The sequence below is a fragment of the Egretta garzetta genome, unplaced genomic scaffold (genome assembly GCF_000687185.1).
Source record: "Egretta garzetta isolate BGI_Z169 unplaced genomic scaffold, ASM68718v1 scaffold41, whole genome shotgun sequence".
In the NCBI taxonomy this organism is placed as follows: Eukaryota; Metazoa; Chordata; class Aves; order Pelecaniformes; family Ardeidae; genus Egretta; species Egretta garzetta.
In genome coordinates this window covers 2,376,626-2,394,042 of record NW_009258755.1, presented here as the reverse complement: position 1 = coordinate 2,394,042, position 17,417 = coordinate 2,376,626, and the positions used below count along the sequence as shown (strand labels likewise).

Here is a 17,417-nt window from a genome sequence, read left to right as displayed (position 1 = left end):
AGATATCCTTGTCCTGACAAAGGGGCTTGCTGCCTCTGTCAGATGGGACAGAAGACTATCTTTCAGGCAGATTAGGAAAAAACTCTCTAAGCAGTGTTTGTTATATTAATAGGAAGACACTGTTAAAACAGGCCATCCAGCCCCAGGAAGAATGATCAGGCAAGGCAGTAAGTCCAGCACTTAGGAGAATATGAGAAGGGGGATTATAAAGAAGCTATACATACCCTACCTCTTAACCTTGGTGTTTTTGTAACAGATATTCTAGCCTTCAAATCTTTGGCATTTTGTTGAGAAACATTTATGAAAAATCTACATATCAACCAGAGATAAAGCCAGTAGCCTAAGGGTAGGACCAATACGAACTAATGCTAGACATCATGCCTCACTTGCACAAAGTTTAGTCAGCAAGAGTTCATCTATAATCAGCAGAGAGATCAGCATGACCAGAGGGTGATTTCTCCCATCCAAAAACAAGTATCTATCAGATGGCTAATTTAGACAAGGAGCCTATTTTTAGATGGCTGTAATCAGGCAACACAAATCCCATTGTAAGAGGCAGTTATCTGTTGCTAACACAGTCTTTTCTGGGCAGCTGTTTAAAGCTACATCTCAGTTAAATTCTCCCTCCAAATATCATCTCTGTGCTGAAAAATAAAAGCAGTTTAAAAGTAACTATCCTGAAAGTTCAAATACATTTCCTTCTTGCCTCTTACTGCCTTAATCTTTTCTCTAGAAGGGCCTGGAAAAGTGTCTGGGAGCACTAATTCCCTTGTCCCTTAGAAATGTTCCTTTACAACTAATGGCATGAAATTCTCATGTTGCCACAGTCGCGTGCACCCCAGCAAAACAGATTTGAGACACATAAGCCAGGTACATGCAAATCAGAAACCCTGATGACTGTATTGTAATTGCTTTTACTGCTAATCATAATGCATTAAGCAGCCAAGTGTCTTTCAGTCTCTATAATCTCAAAAATTACTTCTTAGTAACACAACGAAGTGTTATATAAAAGTAGCATGATTTTTACTGAGTGAGGCCTTGATAACTCCTGAAATTGCATCTTACTTTCCGAGTAAGAAAAAGCAAAGGCAGCACTGGAATGAAAACCCACCTGAAATTCTGCATGAATTGCCGAAATTTGCTGGCTCTTTTGGCCAATGGCACAATGACATTAATCAATGTGTCAGCCATATTGACATTTTCATTTTTCACTTTCATTACAGGACCAAATGGCCGGAATAAAACAATCTTCTTGAACTGATGTTGTGTGTCTCCTTTGAAAGTCAGCTCATACAAGGTGCCTTTGTCTTTTTCTGTGCGGTAGATCCCTGCGTGAAAACAAAAGAGAGGAGATTTTGGATTAAAGCTGGGCTCCTAGGAGGGGAAAAAAAAGGATGTAGTCTTCATATGTTACACCTAAGCTGAAAAGGCAGCAGAGGCATCAGACATTTACTTTTAAACCAGTATGCAATCCACCATCATTTGGAGAAGGCTGTCACTCTGGCAGGGACACAGCCCTGAGTTGCAGGAGTTATTTGGTATTCTCACAGGCACACTCCTAGGCTTGGCTGAGTTACAAACCCCCGAAGGTTACCAATTGCTCGCACTCAGTATAACACAGCAGACATACTGTCCTTATTTTTCAGACTGCTCCAATTGTACACTGCAGGCATGCATGGTAATGGTGATGCAGAGAGACTGCTAGAGGCAGCCTGCCTCTCTTCAAAATGAGTGATTAGGCCACCTCCCAGAAAAGCAATTTCCTGATGAGCACATTCATTACTTCCTTTTTGGAAGGTTCTCTGGAAAGTCCCCTAGTAAAACTGTGCAACGAGGCCCCAGCAGCAATCGACTTCACCCACTGCCCATCAGGAAAAAACTCTCTTATTACTCAGCTCTCAAGAAACTTTTATTTTCTTTGTGGCGATGATGCCCACTCCTGGGCAAGTAACGGTCAGCAAGGATGACACTATGGAGTTTGTCAGAGGCTAGACCCAGGACACAATCCTGTAGACTGCATTAGACAGTCTCCAAGGGTATTTAATTCAAACAAGCATGTACGTATTTCCTGTATCAAATTAACCTTTAACATAGTCGACAGGCGAAATTGGTCCCATGCTGAGGGCTGGCATGAACTATAAAAGTATTGGTCATGCCCCACTGAAACACTATGCCCACACCTTAAACAAGATGAAGTTGGCAAAAAGTCTATAGATTTTACCTGCTCTAAATGGCACTTCAGTCCATACAGTGCATATTGAAATAAAGCTTTTTCATAGTTAGATCCATTAGATTTCAGAAGAAATAATTAAATACTAATTCTAACTACTTGTTAGGCCACTGTAAATATCCTAACAGCTTCATCAGTAGAAGAGTACAATTGTATTGCCTTCTTTCTCTTGCATAAACTCAAGAGACAAGCAAAACATGTCTGGAAGAAAACTCCTCTGCTTGACTTGTTTCCTGTTATTTTTTCTCCCCATCTGGTTATGAAGAACAGCTTGACCAAAATAATGCTGGGGTTTTTTTTTCTAATCTTAGTCATTCCCTGATGTGTAACATTGCTATGCATCCAACCCATAGACCATCAGCTCTGCTGGCATTTCTTGTGAAGGTCTGGGTCAAGGGTTTCTTTGAACAGCAAAGTGACATAAGCTCTTCATCTTGTATTGTAGCTTTTACATTGGTATGTCCAGAACATCCAAAAGATTAATGAGGTGCAGTTTTATCTGGCCAGAGTTCTGTGGACTGTCTTATCTTCACTATCATTGTGAGTTTTATTCTTAATGAACACTTTGGTTGGTTAATACTGTATGAGGATTTACTAATCTGTTATTCACTTCAAGTTTTATTTTTAATATAAGCTGATTCAACAAATGTTCCAATCGTCCCTCTAGCATAGCAGATGAATCTAGTGAGATAGCAGCTCCATCATTCTTTTACTGCTAATCTTTTAAAGCTGTGCCCTTGACTCCCCCTAGCTTTTTCTATATAGTCTGCCCACAGTGTAGACCATGAACAGTTCTGTTATTGAACGTGAACCCGCACCTGAGATCATCTGAACAATGAGCTAATAGCCCCTGCATTTCCTCCTCCTGACGGCCAGAGAATGGAAATCTGTGCCTCAGAATTCTGCTCACCCCTTTATTCTTACAGAAAGCCTGCTGATGTTCCAAGTATGTCGCTGGGTGCACTCATTTACTTGGGCAGTTTTTGAACACAGGTCTTGCCAAGGAAGTTTGTGTTGTGGAAGGTTAAGGTAGAATTTTGACATTAAGATGAACAAAAACCTTAATTAAATCTGATTTGGATTTTCTCTAGAGAGAAATAGATAGGACTGTTCCACATGTTGGACATAGTGAACTGACATTTTTCATAATAACAAAGGTCTAAATAAAATTAACCAATTTAATAACATCTACCATGCAACTTCTCAAAGTCCTTGCTTCTACATACTCTTTACCCCAGCCAAGAAACAATAACCCCACAAATACCACTTCTCCAGCGATATGTACTACATTTGTGGAATAAAGGAAGCTTTGCCAAATAAGCAAGAAGCACCTTAAAGCAGAATCATGTTGTGACCCAAGGGGTCTCTCCTATTGCTATACACACATTGACAGATGCTGCTTCTGTCTCTGCAGTTTTGTACTTGTTGAAGACTTCTACTACAGCTAAAACCAAGCAGCTTAGGTGAAGGCAAGGTTCCCTTGCATAAAATGGTAATCCAAGAATTTATAATCCTAGCATTTTATCTTGAAGAGAATTGTATGCAAGTTTAATGCATGTAATTAAATATGGTTATTCTTGATGCATATTTAAACCATTTTTTTTTCCTTTTTAAGCATCTTCTTTCCTTTTTAAAGTACCTTCTTTTTAGAAGCAGAGAACAAAGTGATTTGCCCAAGGTCAGGCAGTGAGCCTTGGAAATGAGCCTGAATGTCTTGAGTCACTCTGGGGGCTCACCCAGCAGAACATCCTGCCTTTCACAAGATTTTTCCATTTCCGAAGGCACTACTTCATTTGTGTCATTAGGACTTTTTACGTGATTCAGAAAGATGCATCAAGCAGCCTCAATTCTAGGAGATGAGCTATGAGGATGCAGAAAAAAGTAGTCTCAAAAAAGTAAAACAAAAAACCTTTTTCTGAAAAGGTTGCTCCTGAAACTAAAACCTTGGAAAGGCTAGATGTTCACTATGGATAAAAAGAAAGTTAATTGATCATCTATTGCTTCTATTACAGCAGCTATGTTTCAGAATATGCACTGTTTCTTTCAGAGGCAGGGAGAAAAGTCAAGGCCTTTGGAAACCCAGCCTATAAAAGTGAACGGGAGCTTTGGGTCAGCGGAGAGACTGGCCCTAAAATGAAGGAAAAGGACAAGTGAGAAGCAAAAAAAGACCAGGGCTGAAGAGCTGACTAAAGAGCAGTCATATCCAGTCTTTGGAGCAGCAACTCCCAGGGCTCTCTAAAGAAATGGAAAATACTTGATCTCTATTCAGCAGGGCAGGCAAACAAGTTTCAGAGATCTGCATGGAACTGATAACTAGCGAACAGCCAGGCAACCTTAACAAAATGCTGTTGAGTGGGTGACAGTTTTAGCTTCAGTTCCACAGGCTATAAGTTTCAGGTCTTCCAGTGTCAATAGAAACACTCCCTGGAACCATGCTCATTACTTATATCCTGTTAGATGTTGTAGGAACTGCTATTAGGATTTATCAGCATTCATTGTACCCATTTTCAATCAATATTATGGTGGTCTTCCCACTTCACATGCAGTAAAATACAGCATCTTTATCCTTCGAGGAAGAGCATCATCCCTTCTCCCAGTAAGCTTCCAGGGCAAAACTGCATCAGGTAGCCCATGGCCAGTAGCTGTCAATTTGAGAAAGCAAAGCTACTTCTTTTCATTTGTCTCCGAGACCCTATTTAAAATTCCAGTCACTAGACAGCCACGCACTTCAGGTAGGAAAACTTATGATACAGCATATTTGACAGTGCCATGGCAGGGCATTTCTGAAGCAATCCAGGGATTTTCTGAAGCTGTTCCCTTTGGGAAAGAGTATCACCAGACAGTGATTACATTCACTTATGGAACACACCACTCAGGCTTGTCACAGTCTCCAAATTATTATCTCCACCTTTAAGAAAATGAATGACTTCCAAATCTATTCATCTCTGCTTCCATTTACATAAATTAATGACCAGACCTATTATTCTGCCCACTGAGCAACTGGCTTTCTATTGGAAAGAGCGCAGTCCTTTGCCTGGTTATAATACACAGAAATTTCTGATCTTTTCCATGTTGTTTCTTACTAACTCCTCACGGCAGAAAACCAGTGAACTTGGTATAGAAGCGGGAGGAATAAGGGGGAGAGGGGAGGATTATAGCAGCTGAACAGCCCAAGTGCCTCTGTGAAGAGAGAAGCAGAGCAAAGCAGCAGCCAGATGGATAGGTTTCAGGCCCTAGGGAGAAGGTGTGGTTCTCGTGGTTTGAATAAGAAAAAATGGAAAATTCCACCACGTGTCAGCTATTACTCCTGGAAGGAGAACTGTCTGAGAATCCTATCCAAATTTCATGTAACAGCCGATCTGCTGAGAAGGAGTTTAGCTCAGATATAAGGTACTAGGGTCACAGTCGAATTCCCACGCACAAGTCGTTCTGTCTAGAAACTGCAGAGGATGCAACACTTATTTTAAGAGATCCCAGCCACAGAGACAAAACATTTCTCTTTAAGTGTCAGAAGTGTTTGAAGAAACATTTTCCCTCTGCAAAGACAAGAATAGAGGCACAAAATAGAAGAGAGGAAGACATACAGACCCTAATCAAATTTATTGCACCACACCACCACCCTGCCTATTGGCATGTTAGCAATGAACTAGTACTGAAAAAGTGATAGCAGGTACCAGATGTGACCCATAATAATAGAAAAAGCCACACAAGAGGCCCAAGCAAACAAGATTAACTTGCACCACTCTAGATGCTAGTAAGGCTCGGGATCAGCAACACACCTGATGAAAAACGGTGCCAAATGCTTCGCCGAACAGGGCAGAAACAAAGACACAAGTCTCACACATCAAGAGCAGCAGTTCAGGTTTTGAATCCTGTCTCTGACCCTGATTACCTGTTTCATTTCAGCACATCCCTCCACCTGCTTAACCTTAAGACTAGGACAGTAGCCCCACCTTTAACATAAAAGATGCATACAGGGTTAAGTGGCATTACTTTCAGTACAGACCTGTGCCACATCTCCCAGAAAGCTCCAGCTACCCTGGGCAGCTCCAGAAAATGAAAACATCTGGCTTTGCTGGCTGGGTAACACTGCTCACGACTGCTGTGTTGCTGGATTGGTAGGAAGCTGCCAGAAGCTGCCATGGAATCCAGCCTGTTACTAACTTCTTGTGTAGGCAGCGGCACCTGCAGAGCGCTGTCTCCAAAACAACTTCTGAGTCCAAACCATACTTGAAATGCAGAATTGGAACAGAAAACTCAGTCCTCCCTTCTCCTGCTCAAGTTATACAGAGCAATGGATTTGTTTGTGCTTTGATCGGCACTTTTTGCCATTCTTGGAATGTGGAGGATGGGGAAAAAGAGTGTCAAGAGATGGCAGAGACTTCCATAGGGAAATCTTCTGCAAGTCAGCTCTCTGTTTCCAGACTGATGCACGGATCCCTGCATTTGCTAACAAATAGGTTTGCACTGCTGAGTAAGAATGAATTTGTTACCTTGCACCTACAGAAGCAAGGGCCTGCCCTGCAGGACACTAGGAAGGTTTCCTGAGCTCAGACTAAGCTGCGCACAGGGCTCTAGTTTCTTGAGCTCCAAGTTGCATGCAGGGCTTCCTCCCTCCAGATTATTTCACTATGGAATGTGAAAGCCAGCAAGGCCACTAGTGCATGAAGAACCTCCACAGAGCCAGCACTGCAATGTGCATCCCTTCCCCGTGCCTTTCTGCACACCAGATTCTGCCTTGTTCCCCAAGGACAGCACTGGTACCCAGGCAAAGACCCTTGATTGTGCATAAAGACAGGCTCTAAGCAAAAGCATAACTTTAATGGAATATTAAACAGTGTATGGCAGGAAATTTCTTTCCCCTCACTCCCTCCCCATAAAAAAGCTGGTGCCAAACAGTCATACATACTTGTTCAGCTCCTATAATAAACAGTAGAAATATATTTTGACATGATAAACCAAACAACAAACAGAAGGGAGACAGGAAGCTCATAGCTCCGTGATGCATTCAAATGCTGGCAGCCAGCAGCACTTCCCAGTTCCCTGTCCATACCCTGGTTCCATGTCTGAGCAAGAGGAATTTGACTGGTGTGGAGGAAGTGCCTGGACCAGAGAGGAGCCAGGACCTGCCTCAACAAGGTCTCCACAGTCTGAACAACTCATGTCCCTGCTGTGGGAAGCATCTGCCTGACTGGTAAGTATATCCCAGCACGGCCTCAAGAACCTACTCTCTCTTGATACCGTGATCGCCAGAGAGATATATACAGAGTGAGGAAATGAACAACTGGCCATTGCACAGCAGCAATAGTTTGTCCTCATGACATGTAGGATGCATTTTGCTCTGCTCTATTCATAAGTATTAGATGAAGAAAACAATCCACAGCAAAATCACTAGTGATTTGGGATAAGCATGGGGGCTTGTGTTCAGCACATTAGAGCAGTCATTCCATGAAAGGTAGGCGTCTTACTCATATGCCTGCTAAGTCTGCAGCACAAACATCTGAAGATGAGGAAGATAAGTTCTTCCTCCTATACTAAATTCAGCTGGGTCAGCTGTGGATTAAATCTCACTTGCAGACAATGCGACTGAACAACAATCAGGAAACATGCCAGTTCCTATGAAGTGAAACTGGGACAGCCATATTACAGGTAAAAACGTAGCTTTCTTATTGAATTAGAAATAGTCATGAGCCCTTGGAATCTTGTCTTACATCATGTTTCTGCTGCACACGTTCCTGCCCTTTTAATTCAGAGCTGCCGTGCAGCAGGGGCTAACCTAAACAGATATCAACCACAAGGAAATCTTGGAAACAAGTAAACACTTCGGCTTTAGTGACAGAAGACATGAAGTTAAAATTGGTTGCTGTTAAAAGTGGCACTTTAAAAATCCACACTTACTGCCTCAATATTATGTGTGAGGATAAAGACCGCTTAGCTCATTTTAGAATCCAAGGGCTAAGGTGCACCACTCCCAGTATAGGAGATAGCTTAATCTTTACAGGGTTTCTTAGTCATTTGAAGTTATAGGTGATACCAGCTGAGTTACTGAGCTCCTCAGCTGCTGTCCTCAAAACCTGTCTCACCGCTCTGACTCTGGCAAAGCTGTGCACTCTGGAAAGGCCGTTGTGCCTGAGACAGCATCGGTGAGTCACAGCACTAACACTGTCCCAGACACCTCTGCTCTGAGATAACGCCCATCTCCCTCAGCAACACAGTCACACCAGAACCCCTCACCAGCACTATGTGGACCTTCTAACCCGCTGTCTGCATACAAACCTTCAATGAAGTCGGAGGCTGTGTATGCACGGTGTCTTGCATTGCCATCCCCTTCTGGATTGTTCAAGCTCCCAACAGCTAACTCGATCACCTCTATCAACTCCTCTCGCTTATCCTTCCTTACAGGTTTCTCTTCTGGGTGGCGCGTCAGCCCTGTCTCCAGTTGGTACACCTTCTGCAGGGTAAAGCTCTCAAAGGGCACGACTGCATACTCGGTGGACAGTTTAATGCCACTGTGCACTTCTGCTTTGTCTATTTGGGAACGGAGGAAAGCCAGCAGGTTAGCCTGGGCCTTCTCCGGGTTACTGTGGTCAAGCCGAATGTCCAAAGATTCTGGGTACTGGTCCTGCACGTTCTTAAGCTGATCACTCCTGCCCTGGAGCTCAGCCTTCAACTGGGCAATTTGTTTCTTCAAGCTGATGATGTAGTTGTGGTGTTGCTCTTCTCGCTCTTGCAGAATGACTTCATATCCCTCCTTCACAGTTGGACTGTGTACCCTGGGCAAGGCAAGCTGCTGGTTGTCACCCCTGGGTGTGCAAGCCAACATATAAACAATAGACACTGTGCAACAGGCTACCACCAGTAGGCCTACAAGTCGGGGGAGAAATAGAACAAATCCTCGTCGGAGCATCATCTCTCAAAAAGCAGAGTCTAACCCCCCACATGCAACAGTTCTTACATCCATACAGTGCCACAGAGGCCCCTGGACTTGGAGTACTCTTACACAGATGCATGTATGTACAGGAACTGGCCTGTCAGCTCTCTTAAAACACGTGCTCTGCCTCTGTATTGGGCTCTCTCTGGCGTTTACCCAGCAGGACCAAAAGACAAGCTGCGAAGCAGACAGGACACCTCCTGATCCTCATGGCAACACCCACACTGGTGCAATGTGATCAGCTGGTGGCTGATGGAGCCTGAGGACCTGAAAGACAAATGACAAGGACAGTCATTCAGGCACATTAGAATTTGGTCATTCAGTCCAGGCCACTGAGAGTGTTCTAAGAATTTACCTCATTTCTCAACTGCTCTGGAAGATCTCAGAGCTGTGAAGTGTTTGTGCTAAGACCCAAAAGGTGCCAAGACCCAAAAGGTGTCAAGACCCAAAAGGTGCCAAGACCCTTATGCGGGAAATCCTGCATACGTGTGCTTAATTTTAACACATGACTTGGCCCATTGCCAGTGAAAAATTAGTGCAGGCCTCGAAGTCTGCCATGCTTTAGAAATATCAGGAAGTCATCATCTATTACTTTCTGGTGAAATGTTAAGGTGCTCAGTTCATCCAAGCAATGATGGCCCTCCAAGCACTCCCAACTCTTGGAGCGCTTGAATTCTGAAGGCAGTCAGTCCCATAGCTATTGCATGTATTTCAGCCTCCAGGCATGTTTTTCCAAAACACCAGGTGGCAAATGTGGTCCCATTTGAACATATGAAGCCTGACCTGGAGCAGAAATTTGATAACCAAGAAACTAGAAGCTGTTATCAAGGCCAGTTGCTGCAACTAATGTTGTTTGACATATCCTACCAGATACTCTCGTAAAAACCAAAGAACTAGGAATAGGATTTTTTCAGGAGCATTCAGACCGAGACTTACTCAATATCAGGGGAAGCTTTGTTTCCATCTAGGAGGTGGTCTTCATCACACAGTATGTTATCATTTTAAGGCTCTCTTCTGTTTCTCATAATGTTATAAAATGTCTTGCAACAATGTACAGTACTACTATATTTTCCACATATGCTCTCTGACCAGGAGTGAAGACCACAGACAAGGTTTAGGGAAAGCTGGCTTAGGTATTTTTAAAAATAAGTTAAAACTGTGACCATTAATCATTTTTAGTAAGACTACCTCAAGTATACTTAGAAAAAGGAAAGAAAAATTAGATGACTGAACATGAATATTGATCTAGCTGTAAGCTACATTAAAACAATTATGCTGAGAAAACTACCAGTGGGATTTTCAAAATCCCTCAGTTTTGGCCCAAATCCATGCTGATGCAAGAGCGTCATCATTTACTCAGCTGACAGTAGACTTAGGCCAAGGCTGAATAACATCCTAGATTACACTGTGATGCTGCACTGTTAGACTCAAACACAATCAAATTAACCCCTTGACAGCTCTGCCCTTGGATGCATGCATGACATTATGTCACTGCTTTTGACAATCGGGATTCATAGTCCTTTTAGTCATACATACTTGCTGACAGACCCTTAAGTAAAAACAGTTTATCTAAGAATAAGAGTTTCAGAGTTATTCTCAGTTATTTCCAGTCTCGAGTCAAAGTCTTCTGTAGGACTTTTTATCAACTGCTTCATGACTTCCCCACCGTGTCTTCACTGACTATTACTCTATATACAGCAGTTATGCAGAGGTATTTCTGATCTTTGGACTGTTATCAATATTTTATCAGTCTGCAGAGCTTCTAGAAAAAAACACTTTTAGAGTAGGAATTGAGGGGGCTAGAGTGAGCTATAAAAATACTACTGTATTTTTCTCAAAGTAATACTGAATGGCTATTACAATATTTATAGGATTCTCCAGAAAATGCCAGCATTTTCAAAGGAAGAATTGTTGATGTTGAAGAAAATATTCAAGCAGCAGGAAAAAGGATAGGATGAAGTTGACGCCCTTACCTTTTTGCTGTGATCTTCTCTTTGGAATATCTTGGTCCGCTACAGCTACTTCTCAGCTTGCCACAATCATCTCCTGTTTATCTCCCTTCTTATGCCCTTCCCAGAAAATGCGCATACTATAAAAAGCACTGTCAACCTCAGAACACCTCTTCATTACTTTCACATTTGCCAGCTGCCTACATCTTCAGTCTGTCTCCTATGTGGTGAAAGGCTGTAGTGGAGACGCTTCCTATGGATGCACTATAAAAGCTGGCCTCCTGCAATGTAAAGGAGCTTGTCAAAGCAGGGAAAATTAATCTGGGCATTTCTAACTCTACAACAGATCTGGCTAGAAGACTGCAAGAAGGTAGTGTGCAGTGAGACAGGGTCAGGAAGTGGTAAGATGTAGTACATAAAACACTGCTGTGCTTGTATGCTTCACTTCACACAATTAGTCCATTGACTGAATTGGCAGAAGCTGAACATCACTGAAAGGATTAGTTGTGCTAACATGGTATAAACTGAAATTACATCTCAATGGCTTAGATAAACACACAATTTCATTTCTATAAGCAGCAACAGATTCGACTTTTGGGTAAAGAGCTCTTCAAATGTTGACCTTAAAATATATGTGTGTATATATAGCTATCTTCACTAAAACATACCGGGTCTCTCTGCAGGGTACTCTTCCTTTCCTATCTAGTTTTCTGGTTTGTAATCTCACCCATCAAAGATGCATCTTTAAAAACACTTCAGGACAGTAAATTAACTGAGTTACTTTGTCCTTTGAGCCACCGTTCTCACAACAAGAAATTCAGGCCATGGGGATTTCTACCTTCTTCATGGAGATTTTACCATCACAAGTGGAGGCATCTGACAAGTATTCATTACTAGTTTTGTATTACTAGATCTGTCTTATTAAACTGTATGGGTGGCTTCAGTGGCATTGCCTTACAGTGACTGACATTTAAATATACAGCTGTTACTGTACTACTATCTCATGGGCATGCTTGTGAAAGCAGTCCCAATCCACGTCAGTGCCAAAAAAAGCAGATTACTTTAAGTCAACACTGAAGGTGGTCACGGCTAAAGGCATCTCAGCTGCACAGACAGTACCCGAAAGCTAAGGATGGTAACTCCTCCTAACAACCGTTCTGTTGATTTCACCAGACCTACACAGTTTCACACCAACTGAAAGAGCCTGAGATGAAGGGAAGGCAAACTGAAATGTCAGTTTTTTCCAGGAACTGACAAGAACACCTCTGTATTTCACAGCAGTCAGCTGCATCGAGTAGTATTAGCCTATTTGCAAAGAGAATCTTTAACGAATATGCGGTGGTTAGTCTGATAGCCAAGGAAGAGGACATTAATTCTAAAAAAGCCTCTGTTTGCAAAACCATCTTCAACCTCAGCTCGACCTGTTAGCCTAATCAGAGGTCAGCCCAGCTCACAGAGGTGCTTTTCACTTGCTTTCAAGGAGCCTGGGGCCCAAAAATGATCTAAACACAGAAACAGGTTCTGTCATCACTGTAAGCACTGTGTAAATGGCTCTGCACAGTGAAGGGTGCTCCACCCAATCATAGGGAGTGACAAAACTTAAGAAAGTTAGTTGGTTTGAAATTTTGGATGGTATGCACCCACCACCATTACTCACCAGCATCTGGATTTTTATTGGACAGGAAATTTACCCCTGCACAGAAAAGACAACATATTTCAAGCCTGAATTTTTGACTCCTAAAAACCAAACTGAGAATTTGTGCAGAAGAAAGGGACTCAAAACAATGTATCTGTATACATATCTCCCCTCTGAGCTCCACGCTCTCCTTACTCTTCTTGTTGAGGTCAGAAATGGAAGGCAAAAGAACATTCACGTTTGCAGAGGCAGAGATCTCTCAGCACATATGGCATTGGCAATGCCAAATAATTCCATGTTTTCAAGTACCTTCTGCCACAGCTTCCTATTGCAGGTGTAACTCAGACTTGCAACTACCATTTTAGCTCACAAACCTTTCTGAAATTCCTTTTTTTTCTTTTTTTTTTTTTTTTTTTTTAATAGAGGCAATGAATGGCAGAAGCCGCAATTAGTTTTCATGTGGGTGTTTGAAACATCTTCATGGAACAGCAGCACACATTGCAGTGAGATTTTGCTAGAATCGTATTAATCTCCACAATGAGCTGTGGGGAGGAGGAAACAGATGTTTCACCCAGACTTTACATGTCTTGCAAAAAAAAAAAAAAAAAAAAAAACATTCTGTAGCCACTTGGCATTTGCCTTGAACTTTGTAATTACAAGGACTGCACATAGCACTGCTGACAAATTAGTCTGTTTTAAATGTTAGGGACAAGATTTTGCCCCTTTAGCTCCCCAACAGAAATTCAAACCACTCAGCAGAATGGGACGTGTCACAGGGAGTAAAATCTAGTCTCACAAAAGTGATTAAGGTGCATGTGGAGGGAAAGCAAAAAGAAATTATGTCTCCTTAATGCCAAATCATGATTTCTCAACTACTTCTGAGCCCCGTTCATCTGCCTAGGGATGAATTAAACAAAAGGCTGAATAAAGAAAAGAACCTGCCTGACAAACTGACTGGGTGCACCTTCATAGTCTTCTGTAGTCCCCCTGTTATAAAACCACACCACTGCTCCCTCTTGGGTTGATATATTCCAAACAAAGCACTTAAAATCCTAACATCTGATTTGCAATTGATACTGCACTTGAAACAGAAATAAAGGGTTGTTAAGAAATAGTGTCCAGAATCAAAATGCTAAATGCCAATACTTGACGACAGTAGACAATTTACTGTAAAAATCCTAATTTCCTAATCTTTGATTCCAGACTCAACTTCAGTGGAAAATCTTACCTGCATTGCCACATGTACTTTCAAAGAGAACAGTCTCGGTATCTAACCCTACCCACAGAAAGACAATTACACTGTTCCCCTCTATAATTAACTATTACAATCTGATAATCTTGCAAATAGGTTACAACAATTAGAAGCAGTCTTAAATAAAACAAGGAACCCTCCAAAGCATTAGTGTTCCTGGAAATACTATGTTTCTTTCTTGTGAAGGAACTGAGAAGTGGCTGGTTTTACATTCAGGATACTGTTATAGGCTTCTCACTCTGAAAGTTACAAAATCAATGCGGAAGTTATAACTTTTCCCTTCATTAGTACTCTGGACCCCAGTGCTGCTAATTTAATTGGTTCCCTCTTATCAAGGTAAATCAGTAACTTTACTTAACAGCATGGTCTGCCACGCCACTTCAGCTAAATTCTGTGGCCCATGTGTACTTGCGTTAGACCATCGATTTACACATGGTCTCAATGCTCATGAAGGTGACTTTCCCAAAGACAGTCCAGAAGAGAAGTCAAGATGCACCCTGAAGGCCTTCTGCTGTTATATGCAGTAAACATGCCAGGGTTGTTTCAGCTTTTACAGTAGTCATTACTTCTATTACGGTAGAAATCCAGCAATAATTCTGTCCTCCCAGTGCATACACATTCTATGTGGGGGTGTGTCAACGTGGATCCAAATGCAGGAGTGAAAGTACCATTGCTTTCCACTCTCCACTGTAAATGAAACTAGTTTTAAAGTAACAGCCGCGAAAGTTAAACATTAAGTTCTAACTACATCTGAAAAGAACCAATGTAACATCTAAAATTATCTCCACACACCAATAATGTCGTTGTTTATTATAAAAAAGAACTATTACTTTAAGTAATGGCAACAACACTCCCAGAACTGCTTTCTCTCCCCCAGAACAATGTTATCTGTGAAAGACTTGGCAGTTTTCCACAGATCAATAACAAGCAATTGCAGGAGTCTGTATTAGGGAATGTTATTTTTGTACGAGACACTCAGATTTCCACCTTACAACCACAACACTACCCCTCTCTGCTAAACACATATACTTGTAGGTACACAAACCCACACATCCTTTGTACAATTATTAGTTGGGGGTACTATAGGACACTTCCAAAAGCCTTTACAGGACTTTCCTGGAAGTTTCCACCACACTGTTTATCCTCCAGCAGGCAATGTGACAGTTGCATGCCCTGTCGAGCTCCAAAGAGAAAACACAGAGACGAGATGACAACAATGCACTGCTGCTTCAAAGATGCTGTGACTGAAAAGGACCTACTCTGTACCACAGGAAAGAAACAACGATGCTTTTCTCTAAAGGACCATTTCTCATTAGCAAGCTCTGACCTGAAGTTTTAGGAATCCAGTTGCTCCAAAAGGGTTTTGAACTTTTCTAAAATGGAGATGAAAAACATGCATCTGAGTTGACCTGGAGTTCAGCCTGGTCTTTTAGGAGCAAATTAACAAACTATCATAGTTGCCAGTCCTAAAAATTAATGGTTGGGCTGGACAGCTGAGATGTCCAACTTAGCTGGAAGACCAGCACCTTCTGAACACAGCCTTCAATTTAATTTCATTTAGGTGAGTGCCATCTCAGTTTTGCAGATGTATCAGAGAGGAGCATTTTATTCCTATCACATGACGTTGCAACAGCCCTGTACAACATCAAGGATAACAACAGCATGCTAACTGAGAAGGTTTCTTTTTGAAGGGAACTAGCTAACAAAACAAGGATAAGCTACAGCCAGGGAATGGCTAAAAGATACTACCCTAACTTACTTCATTTTAAGATCTACTTCAAGAACTGCTCTGCATATAGAGAGCTTCCAGAAAGACTAAACTCAGTTTAAACATAACACCAAGCTATACCAGCTTCTGAAATGGCTGAGAGAGTCAGCATAATAAGACGGATAGAACACAAAATCCTTTAGTATTTCACAATTAAAACAAATAACAGGAGAAATTTTGCTTATCCATTTAAGTCTGGACCTGGAAAAGACGCTATTACTTCACTTTGAAATGTTTACACATGCACACTCGGTGATTTACACAAGCAAAAGAAAACTGACTGCCACCACAGGAATGAACAGTCATTCCTTTTAAGAACAAAGATGACCACAGCCTTACAAAAGTAGCTCAGGTCAGCAGCAGCAAGGCCTGTAAAAATGAAGGGATCTACACCTATGTAGGGACACTCTATCAATGCTTGTGGATTTAAACCCATCCCTTTATGATCATGTCACATGGTTGTTACTTAAGATATTTTTTTGTACAAAGTACATAATAATGTCACTTTATGCCAGGATCCCTGCGGATTCTGCCAGATATACATCACACAATACCACAGCCAGTCTTCTGATGAAATCTGGAGCCCAGTGCATGTGCGCAGAGCTGTAACATAGATCATGAATCAGTGAAAGGTTTAGCGTGTATCTAATTAAGCAGGAGAGTCATTTATACATGGATAAAAATGCACAAACATGCATGACTGTTGTGTTCAGAAACAGGAAAACCTAGCTAGGCTGAGCTGCAGAGTGGAAAGCAGTTTGTGCGTGTCACGGTATTTACCTGCGACTGCTTTAGTCAGGGCTATATAAGCACTTACACATTTAGCTGCCACCAGACCAGCCTTTCAGCTGCACCTGCAAAGCACAATGGAAGTCCACTGCTTTGAGAAAAGCTGTTGGGTGATAAAGTACAGTTACAGTAACTTAAGGTCCCTATCCTATCAAAGCTCTTGTAAGGCAGCAATATAGTTTTGAGATGACAGAACAATCCAGTCTGACCTGGAAATTCCCTCCTCTCCTTGCCAGAAATTGCCTGGTACAGCTAGAATCCCCTGTACCAAGCTGGATGGTGGACTTGAACTTCATTAACTCCAGCAGAGTTGACAGCAGAGGAAGTTTCCTCCCTCCTGAGTCCACCATGTGGGAACTGAGGAGAGAAATCTGGCTCCCGCAAATCTAAGGTTATATACTCGTGGTCATGCAGAGCCCTAAATTTTGTGCTCCCTGTACTTCAAATGAAATTTGCTGGTATCAAGACACTGCTTCAAATAAAATAATTAAGAGTAAAGGGGACAAGTGAAAAAACATCTTGGTGGACAAGGTTTGGTATAATTATCTAGGCTGAGAAAGAATTATCAGGATAGGGACTAATACTGCTGACCGAGACTACTGTTCAGCTGTGGTTTACATTACAAAAGAAAATCAAGTTTCAGACTACAAACTAATAACCAGGAAGCCAGAAAATAACTGCAACCCAGTTCAGTGTTGAGGCAGGTCACCCAAGCGCCACACACAGCTCTAAAACGTGCAGCATTGACAGCGCTCATAGCTCAGGTACCAACCCCCAAGCTCTGCTGATCTGCATTTCCCTATAAGTCTGGTCAGCACTGATTGGCAGGAAGAGGCCAGTCCCCTGACTCAGCCCCCATTTC

The 17,417-nt window shown here is 42.0% G+C and overlaps 1 protein-coding gene across 1 annotated transcript in view; it reads right to left on the bottom strand.

Moving 5' to 3' along the window:
• Positions 1-9,270, bottom strand: part of CSGALNACT1 (chondroitin sulfate N-acetylgalactosaminyltransferase 1) — a 14,781-nt gene extending 5,511 nt beyond the window's left edge. Inside the window, exons 1-2 of the mRNA XM_009649201.2 lie at positions 8,507-9,270; positions 1,112-1,328 (exon numbers count right to left, since the gene is read on the bottom strand). Of these exons, the coding sequence (XP_009647496.1) occupies positions 1,112-1,328; positions 8,507-9,140 (851 nt within the window). The 5' untranslated portion in view covers positions 9,141-9,270. The remainder of the gene's footprint in view (positions 1-1,111; positions 1,329-8,506) is intronic.
• Between the last annotated feature and the right edge of the window lie 8,147 nt (positions 9,271-17,417).